General features: G+C 44.2%; 1 protein-coding gene across 2 annotated transcripts; it reads left to right on the forward strand.

The window, feature by feature from the left end:
• Positions 1-26606, forward strand: LOC311107486 (tyrosine-protein kinase BTK-like). Of its 2 annotated transcripts, none has more exons than XM_084149983.1 (19): positions 1-112; positions 6230-6284; positions 6730-6896; positions 7206-7310; positions 8262-8343; positions 8547-8675; positions 9111-9169; positions 9293-9480; positions 20602-20664; positions 21078-21132; positions 21461-21537; positions 23815-23942; positions 24228-24302; positions 24598-24769; positions 24884-25103; positions 25306-25370; positions 25536-25654; positions 25875-26032; positions 26274-26606. In XM_084149983.1, the coding sequence occupies exons 3-19, from the start codon at positions 6756-6758 to the stop codon at positions 26334-26336; spliced, it is 1899 nt and encodes a 632-aa protein (XP_084006109.1). In that variant the 5' UTR covers positions 1-112; positions 6230-6284; positions 6730-6755; the 3' UTR covers positions 26337-26606. The 2 variants fall into 2 exon arrangements, with proteins under 2 accessions (XP_084006109.1, XP_084006108.1); XM_084149982.1 differs by lacking the exon at positions 1-112 and adding an exon at positions 4702-4807.
• The last annotated feature ends 138 nt before the right edge of the window (positions 26607-26744 follow it).

Consider the following 26744-nt stretch of genomic DNA (forward strand, 5'->3'; position numbering starts at 1 on the left):
AGTACATGGAATAAGAGCAGCCATAGCAGAGGTCTTTGTCCATGTCAATCCTCCACATCACAGTCTGCAGACAGTGGTCCGTCTATAGGCCTTGCTGAGGGTCAGAGTCAAGGTAAGTGCTGATGTATTTGCTAGCTAAATGGTAGAGATCCATCTATTGAGGAAAGACGAAAGCTCTATAGGTTACATGCAGGCTATGTATTACTGTATGCATTATATTGAAAAATAGGCTTCTATTGAGTATGCAGGTCCTCATTCCCTGAGAGAGAACCAGGTGATCAATGTAGAAGAGAGTTTGCTCTGAAAGACTTACCTGGGTAAATAAAGGTTTAAATAGATATATTAAAAGGATAGTCAGAAGGTTGACATTATCACTACATGATATCTAGGAATGCATTAGGAGTAATCAATTTGGTCTGTTTCTGTGAGGTTTCAACCAGATAGGGGACTATGTAAAGCATGAATGACAGTAAGCTCCACTACATTGGGAGGACATTGGGAGCTCCAACATTGAAACAAGCTTGACGTTTCTGGACTTTCGCTATAACATCCAAAGCAGCAACACTGTTAAATCAAATTGCTTGTTCATAAAAAATGTTCTCTTACTGATGGAAAATGTCAAAACAGACTACAGCCTATCATTCATGTATCATTCCTAAGCATCTCTAGTTAGATGTTCATTCATTGTCCAGGCTTATCTTGGACGTATTGTATGTTGAAGGGTGGAAGATGCCCACATGCATATCACAAAATATGTCTTCTTTACGATTGTTTTATAATTTTTTTACAGACATTGCCCCCAATGCAATATGTACAATACAGTGGCTTGCGAAAGTTTTCACCCCCCCCCTTGGCATTTTTCCTATTTTGTTGCCTTACAACCTGGAATTAAAATTCATTTTTGGGGGGTTTGTATCATTTGATTTACACAACATGCCTACCACTTTGAAGATGCAAAATATTTGTTATTGTGAAACAAACAAGAAATAAGACAAAAAAACAGAACTTGAGCGTGCCTAACTATTCACCCCCCCAAAGTCAATACTTTGTAGAGCCACCTTTTGAAGCAATTACAGCTGCAAGTCTCTTGGGGTATGTCTCTATAAACTTGGCACATCTAGCCACTGGGATTTTTGCCCATTCTTCAAGGCAAAACTGCTCCAGCTCCTTCAATGGGTTCCGCTGGTGTACAGCAATCTTTAAGTCATACCACATATTCTCTATTGGATTGAGGTCTGGGCTTTGACTAGGCCATTCCAATACATTTAAATGTTTCCCCTTAAACCACTCAAGTGTTGCTTTAGCAGTATGCTTAGGGTCATTGTCCTGCTGGAAGGTGAACCTCCGTCCCAGTCTCAAATCTCTGGAAGTCTGAAACAGGTTTCCCTCATGAATTTCCCTGTATTTAGCACCATCCATCATTCCTTCAATTCTGACCAGTTTCCCAGTCCCTGCCGATTAAAAACATCCCCACAGCATGAAGCTGCCACCACCATGCTTCACTGTGGGGATGGCATTCTCGTTGTGATGAGAATTTGTAAGTTGCTCTGGATAAGAGCGTCTGCTAAATGACGTAAATGTAAATTTGCTGGGTTTGCGCCAGACATAGCGTTTTCCTTGATGGCCAAAAAGCTAAATTTTAGTCTCATCTGACCAGAGTACCTTCTTCCATATGTTTGGGGAGTCTCCCACATGCATTTTGGTGAACACCAAACGTGTTCGCTTATTTTTTCTTTAAGCAATGGCTTTTTTCTGGCCACTCTTCTATAAAGCCCAGCTCTGTGGAGTGTACGGCTTAAAGTGGTCCTGTGGACAGATACTCCAATCTCCGCTGTGGAGCTTTTCAGCTCCTTCAGGGTTATCTTTGGTCTCTTTGTTGCCTCTCTGATTAATGCCCTCATTGCCTGGGCCATGAGTTTTGGTGGGCGGCCCTCTCTTGGCAGGTTTGTTGTGGTGCCATATTCTTTCCATTTTTTTATAATGTATTTAATGGTGCTCCGTGGGATGTTCAAAGTTTCTGATATCTTTTTATAACCCAACCCTGATCTGTACTTCTCCACAACTTTGTCCCTGACCTGTTTGGAGAGTTCCTTGGTCTTCATGGTGCCGCCTGCTTGTTGGTGCCCCTTGCTTAGTGGTGTTGCAGACTCTGGGGCCTTTCAGAACAGGTGTATATATACTGAGATCATGTGACACTTAGATTGCACACAGGTGGACTTTATTTAACTAATTATGTGACTTCTGAAGGTAATTGGTTGCACCAGATCTTATTTAGGGGCTTCATAGCAAAGGGGCTGAATACATATGCACGCACCCCTTTTCCGTTATTTATTTTCTAGAATTTTTTGAAAGAAGTTATTTTAAAAATTTCACTTCACCAATTTGGACTTTTTGTGTATGTCCATTACATGAAATCCAAATAAAAATCAATTGAAATTACAGGTTGTAATGCAACAAAATAGGAAAAATGCCAAGGGGGATGAATACTTTTGTAAGGCACTGTATTTAGCCAATTAATTAGTTGCAATGCACATTGGATCACAGTGGAATGATTGGAAATAGAAAACAAACACTATCATGTTCATCCTTAAACTTCATTGTTACTTGTCCACTGTCCATGCTCTTGCGTCCATTTGACTATTACATTTCACAGTGGAGAGTTTTGCAGCTGGATATTAAACATTAATTACTTAATATTAATTTGATAACATACACAGTGTATAAAACATTAGGAACACCTGATCTTTCCATGACATAGACTGACCAGGTGAATCCAGGTGAACGCTATGATCCCTTATTGATGTCACTTGTTAAATCCACTTCAAATCAGTGCAGATGAAGGGGAGGAGACAGGTTAAAGAAGGATTTTTAAGCCTTAAGACAATTGAGACATGGATTGTGTATGTGTGCCATTCAGAGGGTGAATGGGCAAGACAAAATATTTAAGTGCCTTTGAACTTGAAATGGTAGTAGGTGCCAGGTGCACCAGTTTGTGTGTGTCGAGAACTGCAACGTTGCTGGGTTTTTTACACTGAACAGTTTCCTGTGTGTGTCAAGAATAGTCCACCACACAAAGAACATCCAGCCAACTTGACACAACTGTGGGAAGCATTGGAGTCCACATGGGTCAGCATCCCTGTGGAACGCTTTTGACACCTTGTAGAGTCCATGCCCCAACGAATTGAGGCTCAATATTAGGAAGGTGTTCTTAATGTTATGTACAGTTAGTGTATGTTGGTGTGTGCAACTTCAGCAATATCCCTGAAACATTGATACAAAGAAATTGCAAGCCGAAAGCTCCCTTTGCTTCTACAAAGTCCAGACACCCCGCTATGCAGTACCTCTTCTTGACCCATTTCCTTTAGTAGCAGAAAGCTTTCTAGTATGTGACATTAAGGGAGAAAGTAGGGTTTGTAAAGCCAAGATCTGTTTGTGTGTTTTGACCTGCTTGTATTATTTGAGGAAGCCTTCTGCCTAAACATCTTCACATGGAGAGTTTCCTTTTGTGGTCAGACATACTCTGAGTGTGTGTGTGTGTGGGGGGGGGGTGTCACCACAAAAGTAACCTCTCCATATAAAGACACACACACACTTATCAGACAGGAAATGTTCAGAGAGCATTTGTTGCAAGGTTCCTGTTATCAACAAACCAACAATTTCATTGGAAGAGAGTGTGTCATTGATAAGAAGACTAAGTATTTCATAAAATGATAGTGAACCCATGTATGTTATTGTGCACAAAGTCTGTATTCCTCCTCCCCATTGGTTGGTAGATTTTAAGAGACACATCCGCAGTGTCATTGATTGGATGCTGTGTCCCTGGCATTTTGTTTATCCCACATTGATGGCCAGAATTGGCACAAGGCTTGTATCAAACAAATAAATACTTTGATGGTATGTTTACATTTTTACATTTTAGACATTTAGCAGACGCTCTTATCCAGAGCGACTTACAGTTAGTGAGTGCATACATTTTCATACTGGTCCCCCGTGGGAAACGAACCCACAACCCTGGCGTTGCAAGTGCCACGCTCTACCAACTGAGCTACAGGGGACACCTATAGGGCAGGAACAGACTATGTGTTAGTAGTGTTATGACAGGGTCAAGAGAGGAAGAGGGGATGTAACAGTAACTAGTTGAACCACTGTGGCGCCACTGATCCTTTCCAACATAGTCTATTTTCTTTAGCATTGTAATGCAATACTGTTGCAACTTCCCTATAAATTCTACTGTGTCAGCCCAAGTGACTCAAGCCCTTTAGAAAACACTAGCACTTGTGTGGATGACAGGCTAAACACGACTGTTGTGATACAAGATTGTGTGATTGATAGGACAGCTACAGCCACTAAAGAGACAAATTGCTACTTGCTCTATCTAGCAGCTTTAGGTCAGTGTTTTACCCATGCTTATATCTGCATGTAAACAACCTACATTTGAAATATTGTGTGGACTGTACAGTATAAGAGCTTGCAGCAGAGATAAGGGGTTTGATTATGTGTGTCAAAGAGGATAATTTGTAACATTACACAGAATGATAATACTGTTGTTGACATACTGCACAGTATCAAAATCAGCTAGCTAGAGTGAAAACAAGATGCCACTCATGGCTAGTCGTGTATGTCTACTATCTAGAGCTGTGAAAAGAGAGGGTGTATCAGCAGCAGATGCAACCAGGAAGTGAGAAGGAGGGTGTTTAAAATAGTCTGAGCTGAGTTAACTTGTATCATGGAGACAGCAGGCAGAGGGAACATAACGATTCAGCTCCTTTGAATATATCTATGGTACGAGGGGCCCTAAGGAACATGGGTGAGTTGGAGTTGATGAGAAAACGCTCTGTCATTACATGTCTGTGACATTGAAGTATTCCTTTTTTGAGTGCTGTGTTCATTTTAGGACACTGCCTATGTTAGAAGAGAACTAGAAGGTTGTATTGATGATGCAGGCAGGGAACTATATATGCTTGCTTGGACTTTGAAATAATTCCTCATTGGGGTTAAGTCATTTGGGGTTAAGTCAGTTATTTGAAAGAAAAAAAATTATGTTGTTGATTCTGTGGCCTGTATGAAAGGGAAGGTCAAATAGATATCAAATACTATTGAATACTTAAGGTATGCTTGATTTAGTTTGCCAACGTTTGCAGTGTATCCAATGGAATAGTCCCGAAAGTGCAAACCCAAGATACCAGTAAATCTAGAGTACCTCAAATACAAAGTATTTGACATATGTATGAATCACCACACCAGTGTCCATAGTGGAGCCACTATACTGATCCCTAGATAATTAAAAATGTCTGTCTCTCTCTATTTGTCAAACTTTCTCACCTTCCATCTGATGCTGGAATGAATCAATAGAGGCCTTGTTTTGTGTGGAAGGTTCACAGCTACAATGGTGTGGTTGGCCAACCCAGCAAGGTGCAATGAGCCTGTCTTTTGGTAGATACAAAGAAGAGCATCGGATTCTTTTTTGTCTCTGTGTCTTATGTTTTCTACAATAGGGACCTATTTCTCCCCATATTTCATGAGTTCAACAAAGTATTGTCATTTCAATAGAACTACATTACCAAAAATAGAGTTTGTGGACATTTATCAAATTAAAGGGATAGTGTATGCCAGCATGCCAACAGAAATCCACATTATTTTGCACTAAGAAATATTAACGCTAAACTGTAAGTCAATGAACCCAAGTCCTTAGTGAACTTTCCCTTTAACAATATCAGAGATGAGAGCATAAGCATTGGCAACGATTGTAGGTGGGGAAAGGTTGCCTTCATGTCATGCCTTCATCGTATGGGGGAAAGAGAAGGTCAATGTGTTATGGAACATACAGATGTAGGATCTTAATTTGATCATACTGTTGCAGGATAACTTTCCTGCAATGCAGGACATTTAAAACTTGTAGTGTATTTGAGGTTTAAAAGTCTTCTGAAGTTTGTAATTTCCCCTTTGAAATTTCAGACTTGATTTTCCCTTATGAAAAATATATCAACTCCAACAAAAAATTCCATTAATTATAATCCACATAATAATTCACATTTCCTGTTGCTGCAGTATTATTTTCCTGCTGTAGCAAACTGGATCAAATTAAGATCCTACATCTTTAGAGAAGCAGGAAGATGTGGGTAAAGGAAACAGTGGCAGGAGCGCTCATGCAAACCAGGGGTTAATATATATATACACTGATATCTGCTCCGGATCGCATCTGTTACTATCTGTTTCTATCTGCTTTCAGATCTATGCTGTAGATCTATGCTGTAGTGACACAGCGCAGAGTTCATGAAGAGTGGGTAAGTAGTTAGTAGTATAAGGACCGGTGGGAAGTTGGTCTTATAGGCACCTTATAGTTTTACCTTCCCAAAATCCTAACCTTAACCATGAGGGATGGCAATGTAAAACTGACCTTAGGGCAGTGTCTAGATGGCAACGTTACCCTACTCTGTTAAGCACTGTGGAAATTGGTGATAAACTGAGTTTCAGTAAAATACCTGTACAGTACACCATTAATGAAATGATCTTGTTCATGATTTTTCCAATGGAGAACAGTCAACTACACGTTTCCTCCAGTAGCTACGGTCACTAGCAAGGTTTGCTACAGCACTTGATGTGGTTGAAGCCACTGGTCTCTTTATCCCCCATCAGGCCTTGAATGCATGGGATCAAAATATGACCAAAAAATGAATACATTATTCCATCTCTGACTGTAACTGTTTTGTTGATTTGCCTTTTCTAAAGGTAGGGAGATAACATCAGATCAGACCATGTCAGACAATCTCCTGGAAGAGATCTTTATAAAACGCTCCCAGCAAAAGAAGAAGACCTCCCCTTTAAACTTCAAAGAGAGGTTGTTCATCCTCACACTGGACAAGATTGCCTACTACGACTATGATCTGGACAAAGGGGTATGTACTCTTAGCCTGGATCTGTTTGTGCTGTTGCTGACAATGACCATAGGAGTTGTCATAGGACAATGACCACAGCACAAACAGATCTGGGACCACGTTAATGTACTGTACGTTTTCATTATATACAATGACCATGACCAAACGGTAACTTTAAGATCAGCAGTTTAATACTATAGCAATACTATCAAACTACGCTATGCTCCCACAAATATACTGCAGTACCTGTATTGTTGGTCATCTAAATAGGTCTGGGTCTATTAGTCCTGCTGCTACCCCAACTCACTGTAATCCCTGTCCTCTGTGCAGAAAAAGAAGGGGTTGAAAGGCACCGTGGGCATCGATAAGATCAAGTGTGTGGGGACAGTACAGCCGGAGCCCTGTGCCCCCGCGGAGCGCCTGTACCCGTTCCAGGTGAGCAACTGCTGTCCTAGATCAGTTAACATACTGTAGCTCGGTGTCTCTTACCAATGAGATTAACATAACCACAGATCTCAGACCAGTGGATGTTTTAGTTCACTCTCTCTTCTTCTCGTGTCCTGTTATAATAATTCTGTGTGGCAGTAAAAAGAGAATGCACTCCAGTAGAGTGACATCAGATCACCTATAGATACTGTAGGATGTTTAATGAAGCATATGTGGTATGCTCTCTGACACTATTCTCCAGGTATTTACTTTGCTCAGTCTTAGTTGAGGTTCCAGTTATCCCTGGGCTAAAAGCATGCAGGGTGAAAAGCCCATAGAGACTATTCAGGTAGCTTTGATGTGAAAGGGGATATACTGCATCTACCTAAGAGAAACTAATTTACCCAGCAGTGCAGAAATAGTTAAAATGCTGAAAGTCAATCTACCTCAAGAGAGAAAGTCCTTTACCCAGTAGTGCAGAAATGGTTAACATGCTGAAAGTCAATAAGAGGTGAAACAGACTCTCTTGACAGTGGAGACCGAGATGAACTGAGGGTTTCAACAACAGCGCAGGTGTCACCACAGTAGACATGGTGACTAAGCAGCATCTATAAAGACACAGGAAATACCCAATATATTTGCATACCCCTAAATGAGGAGTTTGTGGGATGGGTGGCAGCAAGGTTCAGAAGCACAATACATAAATGCCTGATACATTAGGTTAGCTCATCTCCAAAGCAGTAACCTGGTCCTAGATGTGTTTGTGCTGTATAATTCCTGTGGTCATTGCTTGCTATATAGCACAAACAGATCTGAGAGCAGATTCAGGAAATAGTATTTTCGTGTTAAAATAGATACTTCTACACTATTGTATTGCTTTCATGTGTACGGCCTGACCATGTACTACCCTTCACCAACTGAAGAAACAGCTGTTTCCCTCTCTCCCCTAATTTACCACAGATTATCTACGATGAGGGCCCACTCTACATATTCGCCAAGAGCGACGAGGTCCGAAAGCAGTGGCTCCACAAGCTGAGGCATGGTCAGTATGCAGCATCATCATACACCTAACACTAAAGTGCCCGACAAAGAATAGACAAAGGGAGCCATGTGAGATACCATAAACATTTCCTTACGGCCCATAATCTACCAGCCCCATTGTTTAGTCAGATCTAGGTGTCTATGCAAATTGCCAGTGTTGATCCAATGTAAATGTCGTCCCACATTCTGTGCCGCCATGTTAAGTGGTGCGCTTCAACAAGGACTTGATACAGAAGTACCACCCGTGCTTCTGGATGGACGGCATGTGGCAGTGCTGCCAGCAGGAAGTAAAACAAGCCATGGGCTGCAGGATGCTGGAGAACAAGAATGGAGGTCAGTAATGTGGTGGGAAAGACGCCCATAAAACTGGCAGTAAAAATAGTATGTTCTCTACCAGCTTATGTAATTAGGAAGTAAATGGGAACATTTTACTGAAAGCTTGCAGGTATAATGCACTATGATGCCGTTATAATGCATCACAGAACCATATGTTCAGATACATCTCAATATATGGCTCGGATGCATTGTAAGATGTATGATGATGATGTCTTATAATGCATGTATGATGTCTTACAATCATCTCATAATGACCAAGACTAATACCAGCCATTTTGAATCAGTATAAATGTTGATACATATAGAGACATGCTTTTATAACAATTGAAGTGATAACAAGTAACTGAGGAAATTCGTACTATAGGTAACTGCAGAGAAGCATAAACTGTAGTCACAGAGAACAAAACATGAAGCATTCCCTTTCCCTTATAGGGGTTTCAAAGGGGTCTCGGAGGCAATCCAGAAAACCACTTCCACCTACGCCAGAAGAGGTCTGTCTTACATGTTCTCCCCACTCTTACGTTCAGTTACAGTATCTCTACTTCTGATTGATACAGGAAGGATATACAGTATCACCCATCTTCATCAATGTTGTCTCCCATCCCATTTTTCAGGAGAAACCTTTGAGGCCTTTACCTCCGCAGCCTCCCGAGCAGCCTGCGCTCTCCGCAGGCATGACGGTGGTCGCTGAGTACGAGTACACGCCCTCCACGCCCCAGGATCTGGAGCTGAGGAAGGATGAGGAGTACATCATTCTGGAGATGTCTGACTCCAACTGGTGGAGGGCCAGGGACAAATACGGGTGAGAGAGGTAGAGAGGAAATCGAAAAGAAACAGATGGAGGAAGGGTTGTTTAAGAAAGTTGAAGCTCATTTACTGCATTTCTATACAATTTATGCTAATTTTAAAATGCTATTTGGGGAACAGCAAAAATAAGCAAAAATGACCCCAGACATTATCACCTTGGTTGCTGTAGCTTCATTCACCTCAGTCCATCTACAAACACATAGCCACTACACAATAACTCACATGAACTCAGCACCAGGATTAAAAACTATCATTTAATATACGTACAGAGGGATTTGTTATCAGAAAAGGTATTGTATTAATAGTTTTGCTTTACAGAACAATGTTTTTTGCAGTTTTACAGTAAATTCCCTGCAATTCTACAAATTTTTCCTTGACTTATGCCATGTTAATATGATATCTGAGTGAGAGTGACTAACAAAATCAATGGGGGCCCCCTAGAGGTCAGGGTCCCTGGGCACATGCCCGGTGGATAATTCGGCCATGATTACCTCAAGTTTGAATAGCTGGCTAGACTAATTTACCAATATATATTTTTTTAGCTGACATGGGCTAATTGAGTGACTGCTAGTGAGTGACATACACTGAGTATACCAAACATTAGGAAAAACCTTCCTAATATTGAGTTGCACCCCCCACCTTTTGCCCTCAGAACAGCCTCAATTGGTCGGGGCATGGACTCTACAAGGTGTCGAAAGCGTTCCACAGGGATGCTGGCCCATGTTGACTCCAATGCTTCCCACAGTTGTGTCAAGTTGGCTGGATATCCTTTGGGTGATGGATCATTCTTGACACACACGGGAAACTGTTGAGTGTGAAAAACTCAGCAACGTTGCAGTTCTTGACACAAATCGGTGTGCCTGGTACCTACAACCATACCCCGTTCAAAGGCACTTACATATTTTGTCTTGCCCATTCACCCTCTGAATGGCACACATACAGTGCCTTGCAAAAGTATTCATCCCCCTTGGTGTTTTTCCTATTTTGTTGCATTACAACAGGGGTGTCAAACGTCCGGCCCGCGGGCCGGATCAGGCCCGCAAACGGGTTTAATCCGGCCCGCGAGATGATTAAAAAAATAAATAAAAAAATAACAATTGTAAAGTATAAAAATGCGCTGCAATTTTTCTATTAAATTAACTGCTGTTCCAATTGCGTCCACTGGATGGCGCAATAGCAATTGTGTTAAGCAAGCAAACTGTTTATACCGGGGCAGAGCAAGTAGGTCAAGCACGTGCAGCCAATGAGCTACTTTGTTTTGCCCGCGATATTTATTATGGCTTCTACTTTTAACATTATGTGCTTTGGCACCCTCATTGCCCCAATATGTCTCTGTCAAAAAAGAGAAAAGTGGACGCAGAGTGTTCCAAGAAAAATGGTCATCCTATTTATTCACGGAATTGAATGGGAAAGCTGTATGTTTGGTGTGTTCAGAGCATGTTGCAGTGCTGAAAGAATATAACCTTCGTCGCCACAATGTGAGTCTTCATGCCGACAAATATGACAACTTTCAAGGACAGCGGAGATGAGAGAAGGTGAATGAACTGTTGGCGGGTCTGAAGAAACAGCAGTCTGTGTTTACTCACAGCCGAGACATCAGTGACGCTGCAGTGAAAGCTAGCTACCTCATTGCTAATGAAATCGCAGTGGCTTCAAATCATTTAGTGAGGGTGAATTTGTAAAAACATGCATGATGAAGGCAGCGGAGATTGTGTGCCCTGAAAAGCGGCAGGCTTTTGCAAATATCAGCCTGACAAGAAACACAGTTGCAGACAGGATTTCCGATCTTTCAGTGGATTTGGACAGCCAGTTGAAGCAAAAAGTAAAGTCATTTATTGCGTTTTCGGTTGCAATTGATGAAAGCACGGACATTACAGATGTTGCACAACTGGCCATTTTCATCCGCGGAGTTGATGACACATTGACCGTCACCGAGGAGTTCGTGGAGTTTGTGCCGATGACAGATACAACGACAGCAGCTGATATTTTTACCGCACTCGTCGGCGTGCTGGACAGGGTCGGAGTGGACTGGTCCCGCGCTGTCAGCCTGGCTACAGATGGTGCGCCCTCAATGATCGGGAAAAAAGCAGGCGTTGTGACAAAGTTCAGAGAGAAAGTGCAATCTGCAAATGGAGGATGTGATTTTTGGACTTTTCACTGTATTTTGCTCCAGGAGGCTTTGTGTTGCAAGTCATTAAAGATGGATAACGTCATGAAGGTGGTCATCCAAACTGTTAATTTCATCCGATCCAGAAGCCTGAATCACCATCAGTTTGACAGCCTTCTCAGAGAGAAAGACCACATCTATGGCCTGCCATACCACACTGAGGTAAGATGGTTAAGCCGAGGTGCTGTGCTGAGGCGTTTCTTTGATTTACGAGAAGAAATTGAACAGTTCATGGAAGAAAAGGGCAAACCAGTGTTAGAATTTCATTCCGCAGAATGGATGCAGGACCTTGCATTTATGGTGGATGTTACAGAGCACCTGAATAACTTGAACAAACAGCTGCAAGGGCGCAACAAAGTTGTCACGCAGTATTATGACAGCATACGTTCTTTCAAGTTGAAGCTGTCATTGTGGGAGACGCAACTTGCCGGTGGTGATGCAGCTCACTTCCCCTGTCTGAAAAATGTGTGCGCGACCCAACATGTGGCAGACATGAAGCGGTTCAAAGATAAAATAACGGGACTGTTACGGGAGTTTGAGCAACGCTTTCAGATTTATGTTTATATGTTTTTATGTTGATGTGCTATTGTTTTTAATTGATTTTATTTGTATATTTAACCTATTCTTGACTCTGTGGTTCTTGCACTTGTTTGGGGAACAGGATTTCATTATTTTTATCTACATTTCTGCCTGAGAAATGACACCCTGATATAGTTCTGTGATATACTTCTGTGAATCACTGAGGCATTGTGTGTTTGTGTGTTCTTTGTCCTCAGAACTTTCAAATAACTTGAGGTGTTTTATGATTAATAGTGATGTTGTGCTTTTGGACACTGTCCTCAGGCTCCAGCTTTATGTTTATATGTTTTTATGTTGATGTGCTATTGTTTTTAATTGTTTTTATTTTATTTGTATATTTAACCTATTCTTGACTCTGTGGTTCTTGCACTTGTTTGGGGAACAGGATTTCATTATTTTTATCTACATTTCTGCCTGAGAAATGACACCCTGATATAGTTCTGTGATCTGTGAAACAGTTCTGTTAATCACTGAGGCATTGTGTTTGTGTGTTCTTTTTCTTTAGAATTTTCAAATAAACTTGACGTGTTTTATGATTAGTAGTGATGTTGTGCTTGTACTATTTTGGACACACTGTCCTCAGGCTCCAGCTTTATGTTGTATGTTGATCGTATTAAAACAAAGAAAACAATCTGAAGTTGTTGTTTTTAAGTTATATATACCATGATTTTTCCGGTCCGGCCCACTTGGGAATAGATTTTCCTCCATGTGGCCCCTGAGCTAAAATGAGTTTGACACCCCTGCATTACAACCTGTAATTTAAATTGATTTTTATTTGGATTTCATGTAATGGACATACACAAAATAGTCAAAATTGGTGAAGTGAAATGAAAAAAATTAGTTGTTTCAAAAAATCAAAAAAATAAATAACGGAAAAGTGATGAGTGCATATGTCAGATTGCGACGTGAATGCGGTAGGCGAAGTCAAACGCAGGACACCGAGCTACTGGAAACAATACTTTACTAACAAAGTAACCAGAATACAAAACAACCTCCAAACAGGGAGGGGAATACCCGCACACTAGCAACTGCCGAAAATGACGAGAACAATCACACACAACACACAATGAACGACAGAGGGTTAAATAGGGAATACAATACAACATAATAGGAAACAGGTGTACACAATCAAGACAAAACAAGTCAAACACAGAAACATAGATCGGTGGCAGCTAGTACTCCGGGGACGGCGAACGCCGAAGCCTGCCCGAGCAAGGAGGAGCAGCAGCCTCGGCTGATTCTGTGACAGTGCCCCCCCACTTGACGCGCGGCTCCAGCCGTGCGCCGACCCCGGCCTCGGGGACGGCCAGGAGGACGCGGAGCAGGGCGAGTCGGATGACTCCGGTGGAAGTCCCTCAACATGGAGGGATCTAGGATGTCCCTCCTGGGGACCCAGCACCGTTCCTTCGGACCGTACCCCTCCCACTCCACGAGATACTGCAGGCCCCCCGTCCGACGCCTTGAGTACGCCGGAGCCCCCTCGATGTCCAACGGGGGCGGAGGAGCCTCTCGTACCTCACTCTCCTGGAGTGGACCAGCCACCACCGGCCTGAGGAGAGACACATGGAACGAGGGGTTAATGTGGTAATTAATGGGCAGTTGTAACCTATAGCATACCTCGTTCAATCTCCTCAGGACTTTAAATGGCCCCACAAACCGCCGACCCAGCTTCCGGCAGGGCAGGCGAAGGGGCAGGTTTCGGGTCGAGAGCCAGACCCAATCTCCCGGTGCATACACCGGAGCCTCACTGTGGTGGCGATCGGCGCTCGCCTTTTCCCGCCTGATAGCCCGCTGCAGATGGACATGCGCAGCGTTCCAAGTTTCTTCCGAGCGCCGAAACCACTCGTTCACCGCAGGGGCTTCGGTCTGGCTCTGATGCCAAGGTGCCAGAACCGGCTGATAACCTAGCACACACTGGAAAGGCGTAAGGTTAGTGGACGAATGGCGGAGTGAGTTTTGGGCTATCTCTGCCCAGGGAATATATCCCGACCACTCCTCTTGCCGGTCCTGGCAATACGACCTCAGAAACCTACCCACATCCTGGTTCACTCTCTCCACCTGCCCATTACTCTCGGGGTGAAAACATGAGGTAAGGCTAATCGAGACCCCCAGACGTTCCATAAACGCCCTCCAGACTCTAGAGGTGAACTGGGGACCCCGATCAGACACTATATCCTCAGGCACCCCATAGTGCCGGAAAACGTGTGTAAAAACAGGGCCTCAGCAGTTTGTAGGGCAGTAGGGAGACCTGGCAGGGGAATGAGACGGCAGGCTTTAGAAAACCGATCCACAACAACCAAGATCGTAGTGTTCCCCTGGGAGGGGGGAAGGTCCGTGACAAAATCCACCGATAGGTGAGACCACGGCCGTTGTGGAACGGGTAGGGGTTGTAATTTCCCTCTGGGCAGGTGTCTAGGTGCCTTACACTGGGCGCACACCGAGCAGGAGGAAACATAAACCCTCACGTCCTTCGCTAAAGTTGGCCACCAGTACTTCCCACTAAGGCAGTGCACTGTCCGACCAATACCCGGATGACCAGAGGAGGGTGACGTGTGAGCCCATTATATCAAACGATCGCGAACCTCGAGCGGCACGTACCTCCGACCCTCTGGACACTGTGGAGGAGTAGGATCGGAACGTAACGCCCGCTCGATTTCCGCATCAACCTCCCGCACCACCGGTGCCACCAGACAAGACTCCGGGAGTATGGGAGTGGGCTCAATGGACCTCTCCTCTGTGTCATATAGTCGGGACAGGGCGTCTGCCTTAGCGTTTTGGGACCCTGGTCTATAGGTGAGCTTAAATACAAAGCGGGAGAGATCTCCACACCTTAAGGGGTTGAACCACAGCTAGCAGCTCCCTGTCCCCCACGTCATAATTGCGCTCCGCCGGACTGAGCTTCTTAGAATAGAAAGCACAGGGGCGGAGTTTAGGTGGCGTACCCGAGCGCTGAGACAGCACAGCGCCGATCCCAGTCTCGGAAGCGTCCACCTCCACCTGGAATGCCAAAGAGGGATCCGGATGCGCCAGCACCGGAGCCGAGGTAAACAGGTCCTTCAGACATTTAAACGCCCTGTCCGCCTCAGCTGACCACTGCAGGCGCACCGGACCCCCCTTTAGCAGAGAGGTAATGGGAGCTGCTACCTGTCCAAAGCCCCGGATAAACCTCCGGTAGTAATTGGCAAAACCCAAGAAGCGCTGCACCTCCTTTACCGTGGTAGGAGTCTGCCAATTACACACGGCAGAAACGCGGTCAATCTCCATCTCTACCCCTGACGCGGACAACCGATGTCCCAGAAAGGAGAAGAACTCCTGGAAGAACAGACATTTCTCCGCCTTCGCATACAGGTCATGCTCCAACAGTCTACCAAGCACTCGACGCACCAGGGACACATGCTCGGCTCGTGTAGCGGAGTATATTAGAATGTCATCAATATACACCACAACACCCTGTCCATGCAAGTCCCGGATAATCTCGTCCACAAATGATTGGAAGACTGAAGGAGCATTCATTAAACCGTATGGCATGACGAGGTACTCATAGTGACCCGAGGTGGTACTGAATGCTGTCTTCCACTCATCTCCCTCCTTAATGCGCACCAGGTTGTACGCACTCCTGAGATCCAATTTTGTGAAGAATCGCGCCCCGTGTAATGACTCCGTCATACTAGCAATCAGAGGGAGAGGATAGCTGTATTTGATTGTGATCTGATTTAGACCACGGTAATCAATACACGGGCGTAAACCCCCCATCCTTCTTCTTCACAAAAAATTTACTTGAGGACGCAGGGGAAGTGGACGGCCGTATGTAACCCTGTCTCAGAGATTCGGTGACGTAGGTCTCCATAGCGGCCGTCTCCTCCTGAGACAGAGGATACACGTGACTACGTGGAAGCGCAGCGCCTACTTGGAGGTCTATCGCACAATCCCCCTGTCGATGAGGTGTAATTGAGTCGCCTTCTTCTTACTGAAGGCGAGTGCCAAATCGGCATACTCAGGTGGAATGTGCAAGGTGGGAACTTGGTTCGGGCTTTCCACACCGCCCAGTACACTGATCAGACCATCCCTTGAGAGCTCTCTGCTGCCATGAAATGTTGGGGTCATGAGATGTTAACCAGGGAACCTCCCCAATCAATCCTGACCCCAAAGGGCGGCTATCTAGAGCATGAATAGGGAAGGGCACATCAACAGGTACGATAGGAATCCCTAACTTATAGGTGAACTGGCGATCGATAAAATTCCCAGCTGCGCCTGAATCTACTAGCGCCTTATGCTGGGAGTGAAGAGAAACCTCGGGAAACACCACTTTAATACACATATGATCAACAGAGAGCTCTGGGTGAGTTGGGTGCCTACTCACCTGGAATGACTCATCAGTGCGTCGCCCACTGCCTCGATTCCTAGGAGACCCTCCCCAGCACCGACCAGCAGTGTGTCCTCTGCGGCCACAGTTGGTGCAGGGGACGGCCTCCCTCCTGGTCTCCCTCCTGGTCTCCCTAGGACCAGCACCCCCGAGCTCCATAGGGGTCGGCTTGGAAGTGCTGGGGGATGGAATGGACGGCCCCGAATCCGGACATCCGCGGGTAGCCAACAGGGTATACAGGCGAATCGACATGTCCACCAGTTGATCAAAGCTGAGGTTGGTGTCCCTGCAGGCCAATTCCCGACGCACGTCCTCCCTCAGGCTACATCTATAGTGATCGATGAGGGCCCTCTCATTCCATCCCGTGTTGGCAGCCAGCGTCCGGAAGTCCAGCGCGAACTCCTGCGCGCTCCTCCTCCCCTGTCTAAGGTGGAATAGACGCTCACCCGCCGCTTTACCCTCTGGTGGATGATCGAATACTGCCCGGAAGCGGCGGGTGAACTCCGCATAGCTGACCGTAGCGGCGTCTATCCCACCCCACTCGGCGTTGGCCCACTCCAGCGCCTTGCCGGACAGACAGGAGATGAGGGCGGACACGCTCTCGTATCCCGAGGGCGCCGGGTGAATGGTTGCTAGGTAGAGTTCAACCTGGAGTAGGAAACACTGGCACCCGGCCGCTGTGCCATCATAAGCCCTCGGGAGCGAGAGCCGAATCCCACTGGACACCGGAGGTGAAACGATGGGCATCGCCAATGGTGGTGGTATCGTTGGAGGGGGTATAGGTAGACCCCCTCTTTCCCATCACTCAATGGTGTTCACCACCCATTCCATGGCGGTGCCGAGAGCCTGGATCATGGCCGCTTGGTGTTCAACGCGTGCCTCCATAGATCCAGCTGGCACCGCCTCTCCTGCTGACTCCCTGAGAGTGGTGTGTGATTCTGTCAGATTGCGACGTGAATGCGGTAGGCGAAGTCAAACGCAGGACACCGAGCTACTGGAAACGATACTTTCCTAACAAAGTAACCAGAATACAAAACAACCTCCAAACAGGGAGGGTAATACCCGCACACTAGCAACTGCCGAAAATGACGAGAACAATCACACACAACACACAATGAACGACAGAGGGTTAAATAGGGAATACAATACAACATAATAGGAAACAGGTGTATACAATCAAGACAAAACAAGTCAAACACAGAAACATAGATCGGTGGCAGCTAGTACTCAGGGGACGACGAACGCCGAAGCCTGCCCGAGCAAGGAGGAGGAGCAGCCTCGGCTGATTCTGTGACAGCATATTTATTCAACCCCTTTGCTATGAAGCCCCTAAATAAGATCTGGTGCAACCAATTACCTTCAGAAGTCACATAATTAGTTAAATAAAGTCCACCTGTGTGCAATCTAAGTGTCACATGATCTGGCACATGATCTCAGTATATATACACCTGTTCTGAAAGGCCCCAGAGTCTGCAACACCAGTAAGCAAGGGGCACCACCAAGCAAGCGGCACCATGAAGACCAAGGAGCTCTCCAAACAGGGACAAAGTTGTGGAGAAGTACAGATCAGGGTTGGGTTATAAAAAAAGATCAGAAACTTTGAACATCCCACGGAGCACCATTAAATCCATAATTTAAAAATGGAAAGAATATGGCACCACAACAAACCTGCCAAGAGAGGGCCGCCCACCAAAACTCATGGACCAGGCAAGGAGGGCATTAATCAGAGAGGCAACAAAGAGACCAAAGATAACCCTGAAGCGGAGCGGAGATTGGAGTATCTGTCCACTTTAAGCCGTACACTCTACAGAGCTGGGCTTTATGGAAGAGTGTTCAGAAAAAAGCCATTACTTAAAGAAAAAAATAAGCAAACACGTTGTTCGCCAAAACGCATGTGGGAGACTCCCCAAACATATGGAAGAAGGTACTCTGGTCAGATGAGACTAAAATTTAGCTTTATGACCATCAAGGAAAACGCTATGTCTGGCGCAAACCCAACACCTCTCATCACCCCGAGAACACCATCCCCACAGTGAAGCATGGTGGTGGCAGCATCATACTGTGGGGATGTTTTTAATCAGCAGGGACTGGGAAACTGGTCAGAATTGAAGGAATGATGGATGGTGGTAAATACAGGGAAATTCATGAGGGAAACCTGTTTCATACTTTCAGAGATTTCAGACTGGGACGGAGGTTCACCTTCCAGCAGGACAATGACCCTAAGCATACTGCTAAAGCAACACTTGAGTGGTTTAAGGGGAAACATTTAAATGTCTTGGAATGGCCTAGTCAAAGCCCAGACCTCAATCCAATAGAGAATCTGTGGTATGACTTAAAGATTGCTGTACACCAGCGGAACCCATCCAACTTGAAGGAGCTGGAGCAGTTTTGCCTTGAAGAATGGGCAAAAATCCCAGTGGCTAGATGTGCCAAAAAGGTGGCTCTACAAAGTATTGACTTGGGGGGGTGAATAGTTAGGCACGCTCAAGTTCTGTTTTTTTTGTCTTATTTCTTGTTTGTTTCACAATAACAAATATTTTGCATCTTCAAAGTGATAGGCATGTTGTGTAAATCAAATGATACGGCAGGTAGCTTAGTGGTTAAGAGTGTTGTGCCAGTAACCGAAAGGTCGCAGGTTCTAATCCCCGAGCCGACTAGGTGAAAAATCTGTCGATGTGCCCTTGAGCAAGGCACTTAACCCTAATTGCTCCTGTAAGTCGCTCTGGATAAGAGCGTCTGCTAAATGACTAACATGTAATACAAACCCCCCAAAAATCAATTTTAATTCCAAAATAGGAAAAATGCCAAGGGGGGTGAATACTTTCGCAAGCCACTGTACACAATCCATTGTCTCAAGGCTTAAAATTCCTTCTTTAACCTGTCTCCTCCCTTCATCTACACCAGGGTTCTTCAATTCCGGTCCTGGAGGGCCGAAACACCTCTGTTTTTCATCCTCTCCTTCTAATCAGGGGCTAATTCAGACCTGGGACACCAGGTGAGTGCAATTAACTACCAGGTAGAAATAAAAAAAACAGAAGTGTTTCGGCCCTCCAGGACCGGAATTGAAGAACCCTGATCTACACTGATTGAAGTGGATTTAACAAGTGACATCAATAAGGGATCATAGCTTTCACCTAGAAAGAGCAGATGTTCTTAATGTTTTGTACACTCGCCTCCCAGTGGGCAAAAGTTGGTTGCAATCATTATGACAATATTATGTGAAGTTGTTCAGGTTGTACACTGTTTGTAAAGGAACAAGTCTTTTAGCAACCAGTAAAATGTATTTTACATGGTTGTTATCTGGTGATACTGTAGGACATCTCAGCCAGAAAACCAGTTTACAACCAGAATATGATACCATTATGATGTTGAATGCTACCTGCTGGGCTGTGTGTTTGCTGGAAGAACACTTCTAAAACATAACACCATATAGCCCTATCAACAAGAAAGCACAAGAAAAACACGTCAAAAAAGATGACCGACCCTTGGCCCTGTAACAAAACAATGACACGCTTCCAAGAATAGAGATGAGGACTGGTGATATGATCAGTAGATCAAGGTTAAGGTACATTGGTAGCTTAAAGTCACTGGTGCATTCAAACTGTTTGAATGATCTGTGTGTTGTTTTAACAAACAGTAAGAATAACAATCCTATCCCTTTCATACATTACGAGCAACATTTTCATGATGCAAAATAGTGATGATGCGAAACACAGTAAAACTAATTTTAATCTGGCAGTGTGATTTCATTTGATACCTTTCTTCAGAAATGTGTGTTTATGCATTGCTGAGATTACTAAACTCAGTTAAATAATCATATTTGTATCATGCATATTGTTGAGGAAATGTGTTAAATTGAATCACACAGCTAGATTATTATTTTGAGTTTTAAGGTATGTTTTGCACAGATGTGAACTGTTTTGCAGCATGAAAACGTCACCCTGTGTCTTTAACATACTAAATGTACATTGACTTATCAGGAGATTGTGTGTGGCCTTCCTTTGCAGCAAGGAGGGATACATTCCCAGTAATTACGTTGTGGAGGCTGGAAATGAACTGGAAAAGTTTGAGTGAGTATGGAATTCTCTTGCTACAAAACATTGACTATTAAACATTGCATTACAATGATAGGATTGCATCTCAAACCCTACACCTCTCCAATCCTGTGGGAACCAAAAATAATGAGGTACCAAGTCACCACACCTTCCGAACACATTAAATCCCTGCAGGGCCGTGTTCAGTGGGGCACGCAACAGAAAACGCTTCAAAACATTTTGCAACTGAATGCGAAAATGTGCATTTCTTATTGGATGAATCAAGGTAGTCCCTTACTGTTTCAATCCGTTTTCTTCCTTTTAGTGCCTAATTAACACAACTCAGCAGAATACTGCCTCATGTGACCTGCTTTAATACTCATTTGCTATGAGGTCATGTCAACCATAGTGGTTTATAACATGCACATTTCACCTTCTCTTTTTCCCAGCTGGTACCGCAAGAGCATGAACCGCAGCCAGGCAGAGAATCTGTTGAAGACAGAGGTAATCTCAATGGAAAAAAAAACATCTGTAACATACAGTATTAGTTGACATACTACTGTTCCTCTCCTTTGCTTACACCAGCAACACAAGTGGATGCACTGCATTTAAAATAATTGAGAATAACACAAAAGTTATTTATATTGTGGTCCTCTGATCTGTGGTCCTTATACTATAGCTATGGGCACCAATTTTCCTTGTGGCATCATCTGTCAAATAGCTTAGAATGACAGAATGTTGCTATGGGATACTCACAAAGCAATACAAAGCAATGCTGCCTCTGCGTTGTATGTACCTTTGCTATTGAGGTTATTGTTTTTTCTTTTCCCAGAACAAAGATGGTGGTTTCTTAGTACGAGACTCAAGCAAAGTTGGGAAGTACACAGTTTCTGTGTTCACCAAGGGCGGGTGAGTTCATTGAGGGCAGACAAATGGGGCATGGCTAACTGTGTCTGCATCGCAAATGGCACCCTATTCCCTTTATAGTGCACTACTTTTGACTAGAGCCCAGGGGGTGCCATTTAGGACACATCCTGTGTGTAGGCCTATACACTAGCCAAAACTGTGAATGTGTCCAAAATGGTACACTATTCTCTATGTATTGACTATTTTTGACCATAGGGCTCTGGTCTAAAGTAGTGCACTACATAGGAATTGGATGCATTGTCAAACGCAGACCATAAATGGACAGTCAAAAGAAGAACTGCTCAGCAGTAGATAATGAAAGCGAAAACAGCCGCCTGCAGAGGAAGAGAGATGTAAATGTCTCCATGCAAAACCATGATTATTCTTTCTGCACTACTTTTCAAAGGGCTTGGGCTTCGTCCCAAATGGCAAATGGGCTCTGGTCAAAAGTACCACACTATATATGGCAGGGGTATTCAAATCTTACCGTGCGAGGTCCGGAGTACTGCTGGTTTTCTGTTCTACCTTAAACTGCTGGTGTCCCAGGCAATGTTCCCTCAAAAATGTTTTGCCACTGAGCAAATTTCAGGTCTGCTGAGCGCAAACTTGAACGTTGTGAAAATTCTGTGCAACTACCGGCGCGCATTTACTGTGAACACTGAGGCTGTACCCGCTTTAAGTTACAGTTTTAACAGTGGCCAAGTAGGCTATTGTGGCTATTTGATCATAATGTAGGCCTATCAGAGTGGCCTACCATCAAAAACCATGGAGAAAAAGGCATCCCTTAACATTTGAACAGGAAATAGCTGTTCTATCATTCAGCCTACAGTAGCAGCAAATGTGTGGTGTTCAATGTAGGTCTACATTCCATGAGACTTTTGAAAAAAACATGCAGGGCTTGACATTAACCTGTTTATCCACTTGTCCTTCAGACAAGGTGATGGAAAATGTTGTGTTGTTTGATGCAAGAAACCACTTTATAAAATAAAATGTATTATTATTCCCATACTATCATTACAGAGAATCAGAACATTATGCTACCCTCTGCCTATTGGCTACATATCTTATTCAAGCCTGTCTCAAAATACTACACTGCCCCTTTAAAGAAAAACACTTTACCTGACTGGCTTTTCAAAGATGGCTAGAAATGCACACATGTTGTGCTCTTGTAGGAAGCAACCACTCCCCCATTGTTGACTAGAAATTAGCTATTACTGGGCTAATAACTCACTAACTAGCAAAGAATATGAACAAACGTGCAGCTCTCGCTTTGATCTCAAAACAAGCACATCTACTCTCGATCGCTCACACTGTAAACACAGTCCAGTTCAAAGTGAATGGCACAGATCCATATATGGCAATGGCTATTTGCATATAGGCCTACTGCAGCGCTGATTGGTCATGGCGCACTGGTCTGTGTAGAGTACAGGACTGAGTCGTGCCTGTCAATGCAATAGAATCCTACTCCAATGCACTCTGCCTACAAGAACATCTTATAAACAGTTAGTTTAGCATACTAAGTCTTGCATAGTTCGTTTTGTTTGGGTATGTTACATTGAAAGTGGCTAATATTGCGTTGATTCGATCACAATTCCCACAGTAAAGCGAAACGTTGATAGTGTTAACTAACTGTTAAAACTCTAGAAAGTTGAGTGAAGTTCAATCTTGTGCTTCTCTGTGCGGGTTGATATTTCTTCTGCGTGGCAGTCCGAGGGGAGCTGCGTGCCTGCACGCAGCTTAGAGGGAACATTGGTCCCAGGTCTAAATCAATCCCTGATTTAGAGGGGAATCATTTTTAAAAACCAGTGTAACTGGCTTTGAGGTCCAGATTAGAATTTACAGTTTATAGGGAATAGGGTGCCATATTTGATGCAACCAATGTGTCAGCGAATGGAGCACCTTGTTGTTACTTTCAGATTCACAGCCCATGAAAAGAAACACATCTATTAAAGGGACATTACACTCCAATATCAAAGATCCGGCTATACACCACAATAGAAAAATGAACAAAAGAGATAAGAACTATGTAATTTCTAGATTTGCAGTGCTTATCTTTTACATTCATTTGGGGATGAGGCATATAACTAGATCTACACAACCAAGGGTGTGGGATGTGGATTCATATTGGCATTAGGCCCTTTTGAGGTCTAAAAATATCTGACAAACTTCAATTGGAGTGTTGTGTCCCTTTAAATTCCTATCCCTTTAACACAACCCTCACACCAAACATAACTATCCTCCCTCACACCAAACCTAAACACTCCTCACTGTTCCCATTAGGGAGACTGCGGGTAACTGCAGACACTACAACATCTGCACCACCCAACAAGGCCAGTTCTACTTGGCAGAGAAGCACAATTTCAGCAGCATCCCAGACCTCATTAATTACCACCAGCACAATGCAGCAGGTACAGATAACCCCAACTAAGGTTGCAAAATTCCAGTAACTTTACTAAAATTCCCAGGTTTTCCAGAAATCCTGGTTGGAGGATTACAGATTTCCTTCTTATTCCCTCCTGATTCCGGGAATCTTCCAACCGAGATTTCTAGAAAACCAGGACATTTTGGGAAACTAACCGGAAATGTGCAACCCTACCCCAACACACCACTTCATATGCATCTGTGTAACAGTACAGGTTCATCATTATGAAATACAGCACTTAAGATATATTGTCCATCATGTCCCATTCCAGGTATGGTCAGCAGGCTGAAATACATTGTGTCAAGTCATGCAAAAAATGCCCCTTCCACAGCAGGGCTTGGGTATGGTGAGTGTGTTCTTTGAATACATTTCTATTGAGAGAGTATTATGTATATACTGTAGCCTGGTGGTCCGGTCTGTTTGTGTTCTGGCCAACTCCTCTCTGTCTGTGTTGTCAGGCTGAAGATATGTAGCTGTACCACTTGACAACAATTGATTAGTTGGCTGTGGCACATACAAAAGGGACCAGACTAGTGCAGTAACAGAAACCCTTATGGCTGACTTTGAGAAACGTTATCTGTAGCTTGATTGCTAACATGAGTAAACGTTGTGTTCCTTCAATTTGTTGTTTTGTCCTCCAGGGGTATGGGAGATTGACCCACGCCACCTCACCTTCATCAAGGAGCTGGGCAATGGGCAGTTTGGAGTGGTGAAGTACGGGAAGTGGCAGGGCCAGCATGACGTGGCCATCAAGATGATCAAGGAGGGCTCCATGTCTGAAGACGACTTCATAGAGGAGGCCAAAGTCATGATGTAAGCACAGCTCTCTCTATCTCGCAGGGGTGCAGTCAGTGGACTATGGGGTCAATTTTAACCCACATAGGCCTACAACACATGCTTAATCTCGTCTCTTTTCGCTTGAACCAGGAAGCTCCGCCACGAGAACTTGGTTCAGCTGTACGGCGTATGCACCAAACAAAGGCCCATCTACATTGTCACAGAGTTCCTCTCCAACGGCTGCCTACTCAGCTATCTGCGGGAAGGCCTGAAGCAGCACCCATCCCCCATCCAGCTCCTGGAGATGTGTAAGGACGTCACAGAGGGCATGGCCTACCTGGAGGCTAACCAGTACATCCACAGAGACCTGGTAAGATGTTATACTTATAAGTCAAATAGCTTGGGTTTTGCAGTTTGCACTTTTGGGACTATTCCACCGATTGTTCAAACTAAATCAAGCGCAGCTCACGTATTTGAAAGACACAGCAGGTCTGATCCTGATATGGTACTACTACTATCCTACACTAAACAATACTGGGCCCAAATAACAAATACTCTGTTCTGTTTCTCAGGCTGCAAGAAACTGCTTGGTAGATACCAATGGGACCATTAAAGTCACTGACTTTGGACTGTCTAGGTAAACGACTGTGAATGTTGTGCTTGATTCTGGCAGCTTTTACAAAAAAGTACACACTGCAGAAATACCTGACAAATAAATCCAATCTACAGTTGATTCTTACAGCAATATTATGTAATTCAAGCTACTTCCATTATAAGTTGACAACTGTCCCTGTCATTTCAGGTATGTCCTGGATGATGAGTACACCAGCTCTGCAGGCTCCAAGTTCCCCGTGCGCTGGTCTCCTCCTGAGGTCCTGCTCTACTGTAAATTCAGCAGCAAGTCAGACATCTGGGCTTATGGTTCGTAAAGGCCTCCTATCTTAGCCCAGATCCAGGTCCCAGATCTGTTTGAGCTGTCTTGTCAACTCAGTATGGTTGTTGTCACGCCAATGACCATATGAGTTGGCGAGAGCGAACAGATCTGGGAACAGGCCACAGCTATTTAACCTTTATTCACTCACTATTTATTCCTCTGCTGATCATTTAATACATATTGACAAGGTTACCTTGCTCTCCATAGGGGTCTTAATGTGGGAGATCTACACCTTAGGAAAGCTGCCCTACGAACGGTTAAACAACAATGAGATAGTGGACCAGGTGTCCCGAGGCCATCGCCTCTATCGCCCCCAGTTGGCCAACGACAGAGTCTACACCATCATGACCAGCTGTTGGCTGGATGTACGTACAGTATAAAGTAGCCAGAATAATGCCTGGTCACAGATCTGTATATTCTGTATGCCAAATGTTATGGTCATTGTCAAACCATGTTTGCAAAACAGCACAGTTCAGAGATCAGGCTAGATAAGTGGGGGTCAAAGATAAATGTCAGCAAAATGGACGTCAGCTTGACACCTTCTAATCTAAAACAGTTTTTTGCCTCACCCTCATGTCTTGTCTCTCCTCTTGCGTTGACTGGCAGAAGGCGGACGAGAGACCCACCTTTCAGGAGCTGTCGGTGACTGTTCAGGACTTGCTCCAGTAGATCCAACCACCACATTCTGAGATTGAAACACAGTTCGCAGATTCATCCCTCTGGCAGATACACTTCCTCATGCAGAGCAGACTCGAGGCTTCATTCCCACAGGGCCTCATCCATTCTGTGCATCAGCCATTGAGGAACCTGCTTTAGGAGACGTAGATAAAACTGTTAAAGAAGGTTCAGCCATCCAATGGGAAAGCTGAGAGATGCTTTATGGTTGAACATGGGACTCCCATGACGAACTCCAGTAGTGAAATAAAATATAATTTGACGAACGTATCTGTTGGTTATTGAGAACATGAAAAGAATATGAAAAGTTTTTCCTTATTTATTTCGTATGTTTTCCTTTAATACTATCATTGGTGAACTGCATTCAATAATATATATATAGGCCTATCTGTTTCTGTAAGA

The sequence above is a fragment of the Coregonus lavaretus genome (assembly GCF_964263955.1).
Source record: "Coregonus lavaretus genome assembly, chromosome: 32".
Classification (NCBI taxonomy): Eukaryota; Metazoa; Chordata; class Actinopteri; order Salmoniformes; family Salmonidae; genus Coregonus; species Coregonus lavaretus.